This window comes from Anomaloglossus baeobatrachus, chromosome 1 (assembly GCF_048569485.1).
Source record: "Anomaloglossus baeobatrachus isolate aAnoBae1 chromosome 1, aAnoBae1.hap1, whole genome shotgun sequence".
NCBI lineage: Eukaryota > Metazoa > Chordata > Amphibia > Anura > Aromobatidae > Anomaloglossus > Anomaloglossus baeobatrachus.
Genome location: NC_134353.1, coordinates 964,591,660 through 964,609,972, shown reverse-complemented (window position 1 = coordinate 964,609,972; position 18,313 = coordinate 964,591,660). Strand labels below are relative to the sequence as shown.

The window sequence follows — 18,313 nt, the reverse complement described above, 5'->3', positions numbered from 1 at the left end:
GACAGTATCACACAGGAGAGGATTAGATACACAGCTCAGCAGACAGTATCACACAGGAGAGAATTAGATACACAGCTCGGCAGACAGTATCACACAGGAGAGGATTAGATACACAGCTCAGCAGACATTATCACACAGGAGAGGATTAGATACACAGCTCAGCAGACAGTATCACACAGGAGAGGATTAGATACACAGCTCAGCATCACACAGGAGAGGATTAGATACACAGCTCAGCAGACAGTATCACACAGGATAGGATTAGATACACAGCTCAGCAGACAGTATCACACAGGAGAGGATTAGATACACAGCTCAGCAGACAGTACCACACAGGATAAGATTAGATACACGGCTCAGCAGACAGTATCACACAGGAGAGGATTAGATACACAGCTCAGCAGACAGTATCACACAGGAGAGGATTAGATACACGGCTCAGCAGACAGTATCACACAGGAGAGGATTAGATACACGGCTCAGCAGACAGTTTCACACAGGATAGGATTAGATACACAGCTCAGCAGACAGAATCACACAGGAGAGGATTAGATACACAGCTCAGCAGACAGTATCACACAGGAGAGGATTAGATACACAGTTCAGCAGACAGTATCACACAGGAGAGGATTAGATACACAGTTCAGCAGACAGTATCACACAGGAGAGGATTAGATACACAGCTCAGCAGACAGTATCACACAGGAGAGGATTAGATACACAGCTCAGCAGACAGTATCACACAGGAGAGGATTAGATACACAGCTCAGCAGACAGTATCACACAGGAGAGGATTAGATACACAGTTCAGCAGACAGTATCACACAGGAGAGGATTAGATACACAGCTCAGCATCCCACAGGAGAGGATTAGATACACAGCTCAGCAGACAGTATCACACAGGAGAGGATTAGATACACAGCTCAGCAGACAGTATCACACAGGAGAGGATTAGATACACAGCTCAGCATCACACAGGAGAGGATTAGATACACAGCTCAGCAGACAGTATCACACAGGAGAGGATTAGATACACAGCTCAGCAGACAGTATCACACAGGATAGGATTAGATACACAGCTCAGCAGACAGTATCACACAGGAGAGGATTAGATACACAGCTCAACAGACAGTATCACACAGGAGAGGATTAGATACACAGCTCAGCAGACAGTATCACACAGGATAGGATTAGATACACAGCTCAGCAGACAGTATCACACAGGAGAGGATTAGATACACAGCTCAGCAGACAGTATCACACAGGAGAGGATTAGATACACAGCTCAGCAGACAGTACCACACAGGAAAAGATTAGATACACGGCTCAGCAGACAGTATCACACAGGAGAGGATTAGATACACAGCTCAGCAGACAGTATCACACAGGAGAGGATTAGATACACAGCTCAGCAGACAGTATCACACAGGAGAGGATTAGATACACAGCTCAGCATCACACAGGAGAGGATTAGATACACAGCTCAGCAGACAGTATCACACAGGAGAGGATTAGATACACAGCTCAGCAGACAGTATCACACAGGATAGGATTAGATACACAGCTCAGCAGACAGTATCACACAGGAGAGGATTAGATACACAGCTCAACAGACAGTATCACACAGGAGAGGATTAGATACACAGCTCAGCAGACAGTATCACACAGGATAGGATTAGATACACAGCTCAGCATCACACAGGAGAGGATTAGATACACAGCTCAGCAGACAGTACCACACAGGAAAAGATTAGATACACGGCTCAGCAGACAGTATCACACAGGAGAGGATTAGATACACAGCTCAGCAGACAGTATCACACAGGAGAGGATTAGATACACAGCTCAGCAGACAGTATCACACAGGAGAGGATTAGATACACAGCTCAGCAGACAGTATCACACAGGAGAGGATTAGATACACGGCTCAGCAGACAGTATCACACAGGATAGGATTAGATACACGGCTCAGCAGACAGTATCACACAGGAGAGGGTTAGATACATAGCTCAGCAGACAGTATCACACAGGAGAGGATTAGATACACAGCTCTGCAGACAGTATCACACAGGAGAGGATTAGATACATAGCTCTGCAGACAGTATCACACAGGAGAGGATTAGATACACAGCTCTGCAGACAGTATCACACAGGAGAGGATTAGATACACAGCTCAGCAGACAGTATCACACAGGGTGCGATTTTGTTGCTGTTTCTTTCTCTTTACTTCCAGGACCAGTATTATATAACAGGAAACTACATCTCCCAGAATCCTCGGCTGCCGGCCCCGCCTTCTCGCTGATTGACAGTCTCTTCCTCCAATCACTGAGCGTCTGTCACTTCTGGTCGCGGCCGCATTTCCTGCAAAACATTGGAGAAAACTGGAACGAGACGGCGGTAAGTGACCACAGGTGGAGGGTTACTGAGTGCAGCACGGTGCTGTGTGTACAGATGGAGGGTTACTGAGTGCAGCACGGAGCCGTGTGTACAGATGGAGGGTTACTGAGTGCAGCACGGAGCCGTGTGTACAGGTGGAGGGGCACTGAGTGCAGCACGTAGCCGTGTGTACAGGTGGAGGGGCACTGAGTGCAGCACGTAGCCGTGTGTACAAATGGAGGGTTACTGAGTGCAGCGCGGAGCCGTATGTACAGATGGAGGGTTACTGAGTGCAGCACGGAGCCGTGTGTACAGATGGAGGGTTACTGAGTGCAGCACAGAGCTGTGTGTACAGGTGGAGGGTTACTGAGTGCAGCACAGAGCTGTGTGTACAGGTGGAGGGTTACTGAGTGCAACATGGAGCTGTGTGTACAGGTGGAGGGTTACTGAGTGCAGCACAGAGCTGTGTGTACAGGTGGAGGGTTACTGAGTGCAACATGGAGCCGTGTGTACAGGTGGAGGGTTACTGAGTGCAGCACGAAGCCGTGTGTACAGGTGAAGGGTTACTGAGTGCAGCACGGAGCGGTGTGTACATGTGGAGGGGCACTGAGTGTAGCACGGAGCCGTTTGTACAGGTGGAGGTTTACTGAGTGTAGCACGGAGCCGTGTGTACAGATGGAGGGGCACTGAGTATACAGAGGAGCCATGTGTACAGGTGAAGGGTTTCTGAGTGCAGCACGGAGCAGTGTGTACATGTGGAGGGGCACTGAGTGTAGCACGGAGCCGTGTGGAGAGGTGCTGAGGGCAGCACGGAGCCGTGTGTACAGGTGGAGGGTTACTGAGTGCAGCACGGAGCCGTGTGTACAGTTGGAGGGTTACTGAGTGCAGCACGGAGCCGTGTGTACAGGTGGAGGGGCACTGAGTGCAGCACGGAGCCGTGTGTACAGGTGGAGGGGCACTGAGTGCAGCACGGAGCCGTGTGTACAGGTGGAGGGGCACTGAGTGCAGCACGGAGCCGTGTGTACAGGTGGAGGGGCACTGAGTGCAGCACGGAGCCGTGTGTACAGGTGGAGGGGCACTGAGTGCAGCACGGAGCCGTGTGTACAGGTGGAGGGGCACTGAGTGCAGCACGGAGCCGTGTGTACAGGTGGAGGGGCACTGAGTGCAGCACGGAGCCGTGTGTACAGGTGGAGGGGCACTGAGTGCAGCACGGAGCCGTGTGTACAGGTGGAGGAGCACTGAGTGTATGGAGGGGAACTGAGTGTATGGAGGAGCCGTATGTACAGGTGGAGGGGCACTGAGTGCAGCACGGAGCCGTGTGTACAGGTGGAGGGGCACTGAGTGCAGCATGGAGCCGTGTGTACAGGTGGAGGGGCACTGAGTGCAGCACGGAGCCGTGTGTACAGGTGGAGGGGCACTGAGTGCAGCACGGAACCGTGTGTACAGGTGGAGGGGCACTGAGTGTATGGAGGCGCCGTATGTACGGGTGGAGGGGCACTGAGTGCAGCACGGAGCCGTGTGTACGGGTGGAGGGGCATTGTGTGCAGCACGAGCTGTGTGTACAGGTGGAGGGGCACTGAGTGCAGCACGGAGCCGTGTGTACGGGTGGAGGGGCACTGAGTGTATGGAGGAGCCGTATGTACGGGTGGAGGGGCACTGAGTGTATGGAGGAGCCGTATGTACGGGTGGAGGGGCACTGAGTGTACGGAGGCGCTGTATGTACGGGTGGAGGGGCATTGTGTGCAGCACGAGCTGTGTGTACAGGTGGAGGGGCATTGTGTGCAGAGATCTGTTTGTTTTTCTCTAGTCTGATAAGTTTGTGCACCCCTCCCCTCCTCTGGATTGTTGTTGTTCTTCTTCCCTGGGGTCAGGGTGCAGTTGGAGTCATGTGACCCGGTGTTTTCTCCCTCCTCCTCCTCGTCCTCCTCTTCGCTCGGTGGTCGCTGTGAGTAATGTCTGGGCTCTTCTCTTCTTATATCGGGGCAGAGACGTCTCCTCTTATATTTTATAGATAAATACGTTCTGTCTCTTTAAGAAAGTTTCCTCTTTGTATAAATAGAATCCTGTGATGTGTAACTTTTTAACTGGGTCATTAACTCCTCGCTGGCCGCTGCGGATCCTGGTGTGTAGGTGGCGTATAATGTCCTGGTGCGGCCCGTCCCCTGCCTCCCGCAGTATATGCGGCCCGTCCCCTGCCTCCCGCAGTATATACGGCCCGTCCCCTGCCTCCCGCAGTATATACGGCCCGTCCCCTGCCTCCCTCGGTATATACGGCCCGTCCCCTGCCTCCCTCGGTATATACGGCCCGTCCCCTGCCTCCCGCGGTATATACGGCCCGTCCCCTGCCTCCCGCGGTATATACGGCCCGTCCCCTGCCTCCCGCGGTATATACGGCCCGTCCCCTGCCTCCCGCGGTATATACGGCCCGTCCCCTGCCTCCCGCGGTATATACGGCCCGTCCCCTGCCTCCCGCGGTATATACGGCCCGTCCCCTGCCTCCCGCGGTATATACGGCCCGTCCCCTGCCTCCCGCGGTATATACGGCCCGTCCCCTGCCTCCCGCGGTATATACGGCCCGTCCCCTGCCTCCCGCGGTATATACGGCCCGTCCCCTGCCTCCCGCGGTATATACGGCCCGTCCCCTGCCTCCCGCGGTATATACGGCCCGTCCCCTGCCTCCCGCGGTATATACGGCCCGTCCCCTGCCTCCCGCGGTATATACGGCCCGTCCCCTGCCTCCCGCGGTATATACGGCCCGTCCCCTGCCTCCCGCGGTATATACGGCCCGTCCCCTGCCTCCCGCGGTATATACGGCCCGTCCCCTGCCTCCCGCGGTATATACGGCCCGTCCCCTGCCTCCCGCGGTATATACGGCCCGTCCCCTGCCTCCCGCGGTATATACGGCCCGTCCCCTGCCTCCCGCGGTATATACGGCCCGTCCCCTGCCTCCCGCGGTATATACGGCCCGTCCCCTGCCTCCCGCGGTATATACGGCCCGTCCCCTGCCTCCCGCGGTATATACGGCCCGTCCCCTGCCTCCCGCGGTATATACGGCCCGTCCCCTGCCTCCCGCGGTATATACGGCCCGTCCCCTGCCTCCCGCGGTATATACGGCCCGTCCCCTGCCTCCCGCGGTATATACGGCCCGTCCCCTGCCTCCCGCGGTATATACGGCCCGTCCCCTGCCTCCCGCGGTATATACGGCCCGTCCCCTGCCTCCCGCGGTATATACGGCCCGTCCCCTGCCTCCCGCGGTATATACGGCCCGTCCCCTGCCTCCCGCGGTATATACGGCCCGTCCCCTGCCTCCCGCGGTATATACGGCCCGTCCCCTGCCTCCCGCGGTATATACGGCCCGTCCCCTGCCTCCCGCGGTATATACGGCCCGTCCCCTGCCTCCCGCGGTATATACGGCCCGTCCCCTGCCTCCCGCGGTATATACGGCCCGTCCCCTGCCTCCCGCGGTATATACGGCCCGTCCCCTGCCTCCCGCGGTATATACGGCCCGTCCCCTGCCTCCCGCGGTATATACGGCCCGTCCCCTGCCTCCCGCGGTATATACGGCCCGTCCCCTGCCTCCCGCGGTATATACGGCCCGTCCCCTGCCTCCCGCGGTATATACGGCCCGTCCCCTGCCTCCCGCGGTATATACGGCCCGTCCCCTGCCTCCCGCGGTATATACGGCCCGTCCCCTGCCTCCCGCGGTATATACGGCCCGTCCCCTGCCTCCCGCGGTATATACGGCCCGTCCCCTGCCTCCCGCGGTATATACGGCCCGTCCCCTGCCTCCCGCGGTATATACGGCCCGTCCCCTGCCTCCCGCGGTATATACGGCCCGTCCCCTGCCTCCCGCGGTATATACGGCCCGTCCCCTGCCTCCCGCGGTATATACGGCCCGTCCCCTGCCTCCCGCGGTATATACGGCCCGTCCCCTGCCTCCCGCGGTATATACGGCCCGTCCCCTGCCTCCCGCGGTATATACGGCCCGTCCCCTGCCTCCCGCGGTATATACGGCCCGTCCCCTGCCTCCCGCGGTATATACGGCCCGTCCCCTGCCTCCCGCGGTATATACGGCCCGTCCCCTGCCTCCCGCGGTATATACGGCCCGTCCCCTGCCTCCCGCGGTATATACGGCCCGTCCCCTGCCTCCCGCGGTATATACGGCCCGTCCCCTGCCTCCCGCGGTATATACGGCCCGTCTCTGCCTCCCGCGGTATATACGGCCCGTCCCCTGCCTCCCGCGGTATATACGGCCCGTCCCCTGCCTCGTCCCCTGCCTCCCGCAGTATATACGGCCCGTCCCCCGGCTCCCGCAGTGTGCACGGCCCGTCCCCCGGCTCCCGCAGTGTGCACGGCCCGTCCCCCGGCTCCCGCAGTGTGCACGGCCCGTCCCCCGGCTCCCGCAGTGTGCACGGCCCGTCCCCCGGCTCCCGCAGTGTGCACGGCCCGTCCCCCGGCTCCCGCAGTGTGCACGGCCCGTCCCCCGGCTCCCGCAGTGTGCACGGCCCGTCCCCCGGCTCCCGCAGTGTGCACGGCCCGTCCCCCGGCTCCCGCAGTGTGCACGGCCCGTCCCCCGGCTCCCGCAGTGTGCACGGCCCGTCCCCCGGCTCCCGCAGTGTGCATGGCCCTCCCCTCCCCCGCAGTATATATATAGCTCGGTGACTGGCACATTGTCACGCTCTCGCAGCTCCCAGGATCGGAGCGTCCGATGACTTTCCTGGCAGCGCTGGCGCCGCGTCCGTCACAGGAGATGATAGAATTAACCCTCAGTGCAGCTTAGCGGCTGAGCTGTTGTCCTCTGTTATCAGCAGCTCCGATGTATAAAAGGCAGAAGAGATCTCACGTTCTGGGGCCGAAGATTCGTGACTCTTTTTTTCTAGTTTTTACTTCTCAAAATAAATCGATTTGTGTCTCCCCTTCCTGAGACCCGCACCTCTATTATTGGGCTGTCATTGATGCAGCGAGGCCGGGGCGAGACTCTCCGGCGTCTTCAGGCCGCGTTCACACCAGTGTTTGCATTTTTGCTGCTGCAGTTTTTGCACCAATTCGGCTCCTTTGGTTTCTCTGCATTTTGATGCGGTTTTGGAGGATGCATTTTTGTCTCAATAAAGTTGGTTGAAACAAAGGTAGCTGCCCAAAGCAACAAGTCTGTTATTACAGATAATAGCGGTGTAAAAATCATATAATTATAACCGTCACCATCTCATTACACCGTCTATAACCGCCCACGTCCCAACAGATACAAAGATACAGCGCATAGAATAGGGAGATATCCTGCTGGTATATACTGTCCCCCTCCCCCACATATTATTCACTTGCACCCTGCAGAGACTTTCATGTGGCTCTGAAGGGGGTTCAGTCTGGTTTAATTTTTAAAAAAATGGTGTGGGCTCCCCCCTATTTTTTTGGTAATCAGCGCAGGTAAAGCAGACAGCTGGGAGCTGGTATTATCATCCTGGGAGGTCCCAACCTAAGAAAAGCAGCCCGTGGCTGCCCCAGAAGTGATGCAGCAATTCTGGCCCTTTCCCTGGCTCTTCTGATTGCCCTGGTGCGGTGGCAATCTGGGTAATACTTGATACTTGTGGGGTTGATGACAGCTAAGCCCAGGGGTCAGTAATGGAGAGGCATCGATCAGAGACCCCCACTACTAACCTGGTAAGTAAAAAGCAAAAACATGCACAAAATTTATTGCAAAAAAACTACTCTGCACACGTGCACACGCTTTTCCTGGTACACCATTTTATAAACAAAAATATATGTAGATCTGCCGCAGTCCTGGGAATCCAACATAATCCACACATGGAGACCTGAAAGACAAGAGAAATAAACACAAGACACCGTCCTTCATTCACCAAAAGCAAAGTTCCCAGGTCTGCGTCCATCACTTCCCAGGACGTTACTATATTTCCCGGATCAATGTCTATGGAGCCTTAGAACGAGGCTCCATAGACTTTGAGCAGGAGCCACTCCCGGCTCACTCTGCGCTCCGAAACCCATTGACCCTGATAAGTGGTGAAGTTCCTGACGCCACCGCTCCGAAGTGTCGTGACTAACGCTCCTTGTGGGCACGTACTCTTAAATTTTGGTAACAAGATGCACGAATGTTCTACTTTTTCTGAGTTTTTGCAATCTGTTCTGATTTCCTACTTTTCTTTTATTCTCTAGGCATGAAGGAGCATCCATAGCAGAGGGAACAGACCTAACCACCGTCCACCATGTACACCTTCCTGCCCGAGAACATCACTCCGGTCAAGCAGAAGATACCTAAAGAGCAGAAGCCGTTGATTGGCGCGGTCCTCCTGGGCATCCTCCTGGTGATCAGTGCCGTGGTCTCTTGGTGCTTCTATTCCGTCTCCCTACGCAAAGCCGATCGACTGAAGACTGAGCTGCTGTTCCTGAAGAAAGATGGATTCGTCATACACAACCACCAGGGCAAGGTGGTCTTCAGAATGGCCTTCCAGTCCGGTGTTCTGGATTTAGATTCCTGTGCGAAATATGGGGAGATTTTATCCTGCACTAGATCGGAAAAGGGGCCTTTGAAATTTTTCGTTCAGACTGTGATCAAGGACAAAGCCACCGTCATGTGCTACCGAGTGCGCTGGGAGGAGTTTGTGGCCGACACGTCCATCCTGCACACTATGTATTGGGATAACGCCTACTGGTACGGAGGAGCGGAGATGCGCACACAACACTGGCCCATCAAGTTATCCGGATACCAAGAGCCTAAACCTTTTGTGACCGGCGATGTCTACTCCTTCAGAGATGGTTTCGGTGGAATCTTAGAAAGTTACTGGCTCTCGTCCAATGCAACGGCCATTAAGATTAATGCATCTGTCCCCTTCCATCTTGGGTGGAACAGCACAGAAAAGGTATTTTTCTTCGAGGCGAGGTATAAAGATTCCCCTTACAAGCCTCCTCCCGGAAAACCTGCCTTCCCTGAGCTGAGTTACCGGGTGTGCGTTGGGTCTGACGCCACCTCCATTCACAAGTACATGGTGCGGAGATATTTCAATAAGCCAAGCAGAATCCCATCAGAAAGTGCCTTCAAGTTCCCGATCTGGTCCACGTGGGCGCTCTACAAAGCCAATATCAGCCAGGAGAAACTTCTGAACTTCACCGAGAGCATCAAGAAATATGATTTTAACTACAGCCACATAGAGATTGATGACATGTACTCTGAGTATTACGGGGACTTTGACTTTGATCCTGTGAAGTTTCCTGATGCTCCGGCCATGTTCAAAAAGTTGAAAGAAGACGGCTTCAAGGTGACCCTGTGGATTTATCCTTTCGTCAACTATAACTCCTCCAACTTCGGTGTTGGCATTGAGCGGGGACTATTTGTTAAGGAGCCCAGTGGTCAGCTGCCGGCCATGGTCCAGTGGTGGAATGGCATTGGGGCGCTCCTGGATTTTACCAATCCCAGTACCAAGGAGTGGTTCCAGAACAATCTACGGCAGCTCAGGACAAAATACGGAATTTCATCCTTTAAGTTTGACGCTGGAGAGACCAGTTACCTCCCCAGTCAGTTCAGCACATACCAGCCCTTGTCCGATCCGAACATGTTCAGCAGGAGGTACACAGAAATGGCAGATCAGTTTTATGACCTCGCCGAGCTCCGTGTCGGCTATCAATCTCAAAACATATCATGTTTCTTCCGAATCATTGACCGGGATTCCCACTGGGGATACGAGCTGGGGCTAAAGTCCCTGATCCCCACCGTCCTGACCGTCAGCATGTTGGGTTACCCCTTCATCTTGCCAGATATGATCGGTGGCAACGCCTACACCAACTTCACCAAAGATATGAAGGAGCTTTATATCCGGTGGCTGGAGCTCTCGGCCTTCATGCCCTCCATGCAGTTCTCCATCCCTCCTTGGCTTTTTGATCAAGAGGTCATTGATATTGCCCTGAAATTCACCAAAATCCACGAGTCTCTTGTCGCTCCTCTCTTACTGGAACTCGCTGGAGAAGTCACCGACACTGGAGATCCCATCATTCGGCCAATTTGGTGGATTTCTCCGAACGATGAAGCCGCCCATAAAATTGACTCCCAGTTTTTGATAGGAGACACCTTAATGGTGGCCCCTGTGCTGGAACCAGGGAAGCAAGAACGTGATGTCTACCTTCCGGCCGGCAAGTGGCGCAGCTACAAAGGAGAACTGTACCAGAGGACTCCCATACTCTTGACCGACTACCCCGTAGACTTGGACGAAGTGGCTTACTTCACTTGGGTGTCTTAGTGGACATCTTCGGTTGTGGTAACATCGCAGCTTCTTAGCTTTGCACCAGCAAATCATCGAGAACTAACCATCCTCCAAGAAGACTAACGGCACAGCAATGTCTTCCAGTGCGGCTCCTCCTGTAACGTCATCTCAGTCTCCTTCTATTCATCCTCAACTCATAGCAACCTTCAGAGCCGCAGTCACAAATCTGCCGGTTACTCTTGGACTGCGACTAGTCTAGCCCCACCTAGTTGTCAGATATGTGCCCTAATAACTCTAGAACTCCCACAATGCACTGCTTGCTGATGAATGCAGCTCCGGCTGTGATTGGAGTTTATGCCCCGAATTTGACGTGAACTTTGCGATGTATAGAAATGATCTTCCGAAGTGGAGTCTTCCTTTAAGGACTTTCCTGTCTGCACAATTCTGCTTGTTTTCTGTTGGGCCGGTTCCTCGGAGGCGGGTCCACAGTGATGCACTGGTCTGCGGGGAATAGGGACAGATACTCAATCCAAGCACTTTATGTAATGCTAAGAAGGGAAGAACCCCGACACCCCCTAACTTTATAAGCTGTGACCCAACCCCCCCCCTTCCTCGCTGCTTGCGGGGGGTGCTGGTGCTGTGTGTTGTAGAAGTAGATACAGGACCCTAGGGGAATTGTGGAGTCAAAAACTGAGACAATAAGCCATAGTAACCGCACGGACCGCTCCTCCGAGTACCGGAAGCTTTAACTGTTTTTTTAGCTGTATATTTTTTTTAAATTTGGGCGAGGCGCGGGTATGGGCAGTCATCTCATCGTCTTTGGGTTCACGGTAACGTACACCTAAGGATCTGTCAGCCTTATAGGTGTATGACGTGGTACGTGACGCCGCTAGCACCAGTTATGATTATAGCAAAAGATCTAAACACTTAAAGGGATACTCCAGCCATACACGAATCCTCCGCCATAGCGTGCTCGGAGGTCTTCACCGTCACGATATGAAGTCTTCCCATCCCTGTGTAGTAATAGATGGTGGATCTTCGCCGCGGGAACATTCGTATCAGAAGGAGGTCATGTGACAGATAAGCTCCTCCCAGGGGAGGGAGGGAGAAGCGATGCATTGTGGGGAATTGTATATTCCTCATACTCAAGTACTGAATGGAAATCAGAAAATTGTGTAAATCTACTTTTTTAGAAACCAAAAATTTTATTTTTTTGTTTTTTTTAGAATGTGTTGCTTTGGCGGGATGATTGACACTTTTTTTTATTCAAGGCTAGCGGGTAATTTTTCTGTTTGTCTCGGATTCTCCATTTTCGGGGAGCGCGCTCCTCTGTGAGGGGGAGGTGATCTGCACTCCCCCATTCTGTGTCACCCAGAAATAGAGAGCGGGAGCCATTATAATATATATCTGCATATAATAATGGCCGGCAGTGAAATGCGTCGGTGGCTGGAGTGGAGCTGCCCCCCGATAGTCGATGCATCGGCGTCTTTCATTTTGTGGCGGATATCACACGTTATGCCTTGGTTCAGACTGCGCTTCTGCCCGGCCGCTCTGGAAACTGTAGCACAGCCACAGCGTCCGTGTGACCAAACTAGAAATTATTTTCTCTCATTGGGCCGTGGTTGTCCAGAATTTTAGCTTTTCCGTGTGTTTTTCTGTTGCAGTTCTCCCCCGTCTGCTTGGTGTTTCTTACATCTGCAGCTCCTGCAAATCTTCCTCCTCCAGTCATGTAGATGTGCTCCTCACACATAGAAAGGGGTGCTGCGTAAAGATGGAGGTCTTCACCCGGGCACCAGAGTGCAGAGCTTGTGTACATAAAGGGGGTGAGAACAAGGTTCACCGGATTTAGTGGTTCAGTTGGTGTAATTATTGGGAGAATCTTAAGTTTTCATGACTTAAGGGGTCGTATGAAGAGATTGCGGGGCTGTGAGATCGCAAGGATGGTAGGTCTGTGAGATCTCTGGGATGGAGGGTGGGAAGACTGCGGAGTTGGTGCAAAAAGGTTGTGGGGTTGGCACGTTGTAAGGTCACTGAGATGGCGCATTGTGAGATTGTGCGGACGGCGCGTTGAGGTTACAGTGATGGCACAGTAAGAAGTCCTGGGGATAGTGCGTTGTGGGGACGATGCTTTGTGAGAACGGTGCGTGGTGGGGACGGCGCTCTGGGCGGATGGTGCGTTGTGGGGACGACGCTCTGGGCGGATGGTGCGTTGTGGGGACGACGCTCTGGGCGGATGGTGCGTTGTGGGGACGACGCTCTGGGCGGATGGTGCGTTGTGGGGACGACGCTCTGGGCGGATGGTGCGTGGTGGGGACGACGCTCTGGGCGGATGGTGCGTGGTGGGGACGACGCTCTGGGCGGATGGTGCGTTGTGGGGACGACGCTCTGGGCGGATGGTGCGTTGTGGGGACGACGCTCTGGGCGGATGGTGCGTTGTGGGGACGACGCTCTGGGCGGATGGTGCGTTGTGGGGATGACGCTCTGGGCGGATGGTGCGTTGTGGGGACGACGCTCTGGGCGGATGGTGCGTTGTGGGGATGACGCTCTGGGCGGATGGTGCGTTGTGGGGACGACGCTCTGGGCGGATGGTGCGTTGTGGGGACGACGCTCTGGGCGGATGGTGCGTTGTGGGGACGACGCTCTGGGCGGATGGTGCGTTGTGGGGACGACGCTCTGGGCGGATGGTGCGTTGTGGGGACGACGCTCTGGGCGGATGGTGCGTTGTGGGGACGACGCTCTGGGCGGATGGTGCGTTGTGGGGACGACGCTCTGGGCGGATGGTGCGTTGTGGGGACGACGCTCTGGGCGGATGGTGCGTTGGGACGACGCTCGGGGCGGATGGTGCGTTGTGGGGACGATGCTTTGTGAGGACGGTGCGTGGTGGGGATGGCACGTGGTGGGGACGGCACTCTGGGCGGATGGTGCGTTGTGGGGACGACGCTCTGGGCGGATGGTGCGTTGTGGGGACGACGCTCTGGGCGGATGGTGCGTTGTGGGGACGACGCTCTGGGCGGATGGTGCGTTGTGGGGACGACGCTCTGGGAGGATGGTGCGTTGTGGGGACGACGCTCTGGGAGGATGGTGCGTGGTGGGGACGACGCTCTGGGCGGATGGTGCGTTGTGGGGACGACGCTCTGGGCGGATGGTGCGTGGTGGGGACGACGCTCTGGGCGGATGGTGCGTGGTGGGGACGACGCTCTGGGCGGATGGTGCGTGGTGGGGACGACGCTCTGGGAGGATGGTGCGTGGTGGGGACGACGCTCTGGGCGGATGGTGCGTTGTGGGGACGACGCTCTGGGAGGATGGTGCGTTGCGGGGACGACGCTCTGGGAGGATGGTGCGTTGCGGGGACGACGCTCTGGGAGGATGGTGCGTTGCGGGGACGACGCTCTGGGAGGATGGTGCGTGGTGGGGACGATGCTCTGGGCGGACGGTGCGTTGTGGGGACGGCGCTCTGTGTGGACGGTGCGTGGTGGGGACGGCGCTCTGGGCGGACGGTGCGTTGTGGGGACGACGCTCTGGGCGGACGGTGCGTGGTGGGGACGACGCTCTGGGCGGATGGTGCGTGGTGGGGGCGACGTTCTGTGTGGACGGTGCGTGGTGGGGACGACGCTCTGTGTGGACGGTGCGTGGTGGGGTCGGTATGTTGTGGGGACGGCGTGGTGCTAATGCAGTGAAAGATTTCTGAGAATATTTTCTGTAAGGTTTTATTTTTCTATGGTGAGACGTTTTCTATATCGGACTCGTTGTTTGGAGGTCGAACGTCTTCAGAACTTTCAGAGTTTACATAATTTGTGTAATTCGTAATTAGCTTTGTGCCAAATGGATCCATGCAGGACAGAATCGTCTCCTCGTCTGTGCATGATGTATGGATATAGGGTCATGGCTTATTGAGGCGCTCCGCCATAACATCTTATAGCCGCAGTGCTCGGATACTCATCAGGTGCTGCTCGCGGTTTTTTGATGTTGTGCAATCCTTGCTCGCTGCCTTACAGGTTTAGGTCGGTGACTGTTGTGAGAGTTTCCCGGCGTGTAGCCTTTACCACCTATCGGTATGTGGCCATGGTGTAGCATTTTTTGTGTTCCTCTGTACAGTGAGGCTTTACCTTCTGCACTTTCCTGTACAGCACATCGTGTCGCGCGTCATCAGCCGACAGGTGCAGATCGCCAAAAGGTGAATCGGGGGCTCGGGGGGGTGTGTGACAGATGCATCTGGAGCTTTTTGTGGGTCTTGGCTCCCCTCCTGACCGATCCCTGACGCACATCTGCTCGCCCTGAGGCGCCCCCAATCCCTCACCGGTCACAGCACCCGGTCTGTCCCGTGATGGACACGGCTGGCACCTGCCGGACCTCATTCACTGACTGCTCCTTGTAATCTTATTTTTTGTGTCCATTATGATGTAATCTGCGACAGTCTCTAGTGAGAAGGGTGGGTGTACTGCCTGGCTGGGGTACAGGCTAGGTCTCTACGTTTTTAGATGTCCTCTTGGAGATTTTAGCTGATGTAGGACCCCTCCGTATTCAGCTGCAGCATGGCTGACGCGGCGTGTCCATTCTTGTACAAGAAGCTCAGACCGGTGCGTGCCGGGTAAAGGTCCATCCGACCCTTGGAGAAGATCATTTGGTTATTTTCTTGCAGTCCATCGTCCCGTCATTCTCATGTAGGTAAAGACCTGAATTTAAGAAAAGTAGGGGGGCGGGGGTGGTTTCCAGTCTCCAGATTGTGGGACCCATTAATGCTTTGGTCACTTGAATGTATAAAAAAGGGCAGAGACATTGGAAGGGTTTGGACCAGGATATATATGACGAAATCGCTGACCTCTAGTAACTTCCTGATCGCTGGGGGTCCATCTTCTGAGACCACAAGCAATCCCGAGAATGGGGGTCTGAGAACCTCCGTGTAAACGGGGTGAGGGTTAAGCATTTATTTTCAATGTGAGCAGGTGAGAAGAAAACCATTAACCCCTTTCCAATATGACCTAATATTATGCCATGTCAAGTTCCATTCTGAGGCTGGTGTCACACTTGCGTGTATCTCGCGTTGCATCACCCGTCACGGACTCTCACTTTCCGGACAGGAGCGGGTCGTTTGCGTGCATCTCTATGCAGCTGAGACGCTCCTGTCCAGGGTGTGAAAGTCCGTGACGGGTGATGCAACGCGAGATACACGCAAGGCACTCGCAAGTGTGACACCGGCCTTAGGTGCAGACTCAGGAGCTGAGCCCGCTCATTCCCGGCAGACCATGCCTGTTATTCACTCTAGAGCTTTGCCTTCTACTGTTAGTCACTGACAGTGGCCTTTAATGTTGATGAACTGGGGGTGCTGATCAATGGCCTGATTACCCCCCTCCAATTGCAGGGTGTGGATGGGTTGACCTGCAGCTTGGGGGTCTGCTGTAGACTCTTTTATGCCCGTCCGGATGTGACCCCTATGAAGTCCACCCTGTGGCTGACGTTCATAGGAAACCATAATTTTTTGCTAAATGCTGCAAACATCTGGTATCGCAGTGTCTAGTATAAGTGATTGGATGATCACTGATTCAGGTCTCAATGGGACTAACAAAGTAAAAAAAAAAAAAAGTTTTTAAAAATTTTAATTCTACCCCAACTCCCATCTGCCCTTTGTTTCCCTCATTAAACATAAAATATAAATATGTAAATCGCTGAATCAGTAAAAGTCCAATTTATCAAAATCTTAAATTGATCAATCCAATCGGTAATTCTCACAAAGAAAAAAGAAAACTTGAAAGTCCAGAGTTTTTTAATTCACCACAATATTGCGCCAAAAAAAAAATAAATTATAAAGTGATCAAAACGATCATCACCTACCTCCAAAATGGGATTAAAATAATGACCGCTCTCCAAGAGGCCGGCCCTTGCCCGGCTCCAGCAACCGAAAAGTGACAGTTGGAAAATAGCAACATAACAAATGTTTGAATTTTTTTTCACCAGTCAAATATAAAAATGAAGCAGTCTGGTCGGCGTGGCCGTGCGCGCACTGACCTGCGGGATCCTGTCTGGTCGGCGTGGCCGTGCGCGCACTGACCTGCGGGATCCTGTCTGGTCGGCGTGGCCGTGCGCGCACTGACCTGCGGGATCCTGTCTGGTCGGCGTGGCCGTGCGCGCACTGACCTGCGGGATCCTGTCTGGTCGGCGTGGCCGTGCGCGCACTGACCTGCGGGATCCTGTCTGGTCGGCGTGGCCGTGCGCGCACTGACCTGCGGGATCCTGTCTGGTCGGCGTGGCCGTGCGCGCACTGACCTGCGGGATCCTGTCTGGTCGGCGTGGCCTTGCGCGCACTGACCTGCGGGATCTTGTCTGGTCGTCTTTACCATAAAATTAATGCCGTAAAACACCACAATATTAGAACTTTTCCTCCCGTTTTTCAGTCCATTGAATGGTAAAATTTAAATAGTCATCCAAAAGTAAAACTCGCCCTTCAATATCCCGGCCTGTATGTGGCTGAATGGAAGGAAATCGAAAAAAAGGAGGGCAGGAAAAACATAAAATCGCCCGGTCGGGATCAGAATGAATGAAGCGGAGGGTTCGTGCTCGATTTAGCCTCGTTTAGAAGGGGCTTTTCGGAGCTCGAGTCTCGGGGGTCCCAGTGGATGGACCGCCAGCGATCAGCAAGTTATCCGCTATCCTGTGGCACAAAGCCACAAAGAGTTCAATTTGCACCAAAAGCCAGCGGACACGGCCCGCGACAGATTTGTCATTTGCAGCCTTTTTACGCCTCGTAATTTTAGAAAGTGTTTTAAAAGAAATTGCATTAAAAGTTAGAAAAGGAAGGCTGTGCCGGAAAAGTGACACCCGAGGCCCCGGATGGACGCGTCCTGCGCAATACGTCATATACTGGGAATCTCGGACATGTGGGAATAATGTCACCTTGTAGGTTGTAGGGTTAATACATGAGCGGGGGATGTGCCAGGAGCCGCGGGGAATATTTTATTTTTTTGCCTTGAATCCATAGTAAATGTGAATTACCAAAGGAAAACCTTATCTGGTGGAATGTAATAAGCTAAATAGATTTTTCTACTGATTTTTTTTTTTTGTTTTGTTTAATCCATGAGATCCCGGGAGCAGAGTATAAATCCCCGACATCTCATTAGGAAATGTCTTCCGTCCTCTTTCTGCTGCCGCATCTGAAGTGTTTACAGCAGGTCTCTGTGTCCTGAAACCTGGGAAGTGTCATAGGTGATAACGCACAAAAACCTCCGAAGACGAGAAACAGAGTATTAACAATCGCTTCATTACAAAAGGGAATGTATTGGTAAATGTAACTGTGTGATGTGCCTTTATTAATTGTCTTATCGTACACTTTGTTGCAGTATTAATAAAAGTGCCGGGTTTGTAATCGTGTCATCACTGGGTGCGTGAGTGGTGTCACTGGGTGCGTGAGTGATGTCACTGGGTGCGTGAGTGATGTCACTGGGTGCGTGGGTGATGTCACTGGGTGCGTGGGTGATGTCACTGGGTGCGTGGGTGATGTCACTGGGTGCGTGGGTGATGTCACTGGGTGCGTGAGTGATGTCACTGGGTGCGTGAGTGATGTCACTGGGTGCGTGGGAGATGTCACTGGGTGCGTGAGTGATGTCACTGGGTGCGTGAGTGATGTCACTGGGTGCATGGATGATGCATCTCTGATACCTGGTGCCTTGTTCTGATGATTCTGATTGCTCTGTAGCAGGTATCGTGTGCCCAGGACTCTGATCACTGGTGTGATGATCTCC

At 54.3% G+C, this 18,313-nt stretch overlaps 1 protein-coding gene across 2 annotated transcripts; it reads left to right on the top strand.

Moving 5' to 3' along the window:
• Window positions 1-2,317: 2,317 nt before the first annotated feature.
• MYORG (myogenesis regulating glycosidase) lies at window positions 2,318-17,937 on the top strand. Of its 2 annotated transcripts, none has more exons than XM_075330081.1 (2): window positions 2,318-2,397; window positions 8,542-17,937. In XM_075330081.1, exon 2 carries the CDS (start codon window positions 8,592-8,594, stop codon window positions 10,614-10,616), a length of 2,025 nt encoding a protein of 674 aa, XP_075186196.1. In that variant the 5' UTR covers window positions 2,318-2,397; window positions 8,542-8,591; the 3' UTR covers window positions 10,617-17,937. The 2 variants fall into 2 exon arrangements, with proteins under 2 accessions (XP_075186196.1, XP_075186204.1); XM_075330089.1 differs by lacking the exon at window positions 2,318-2,397 and adding an exon at window positions 4,171-4,321.
• The last annotated feature ends 376 nt before the right edge of the window (window positions 17,938-18,313 follow it).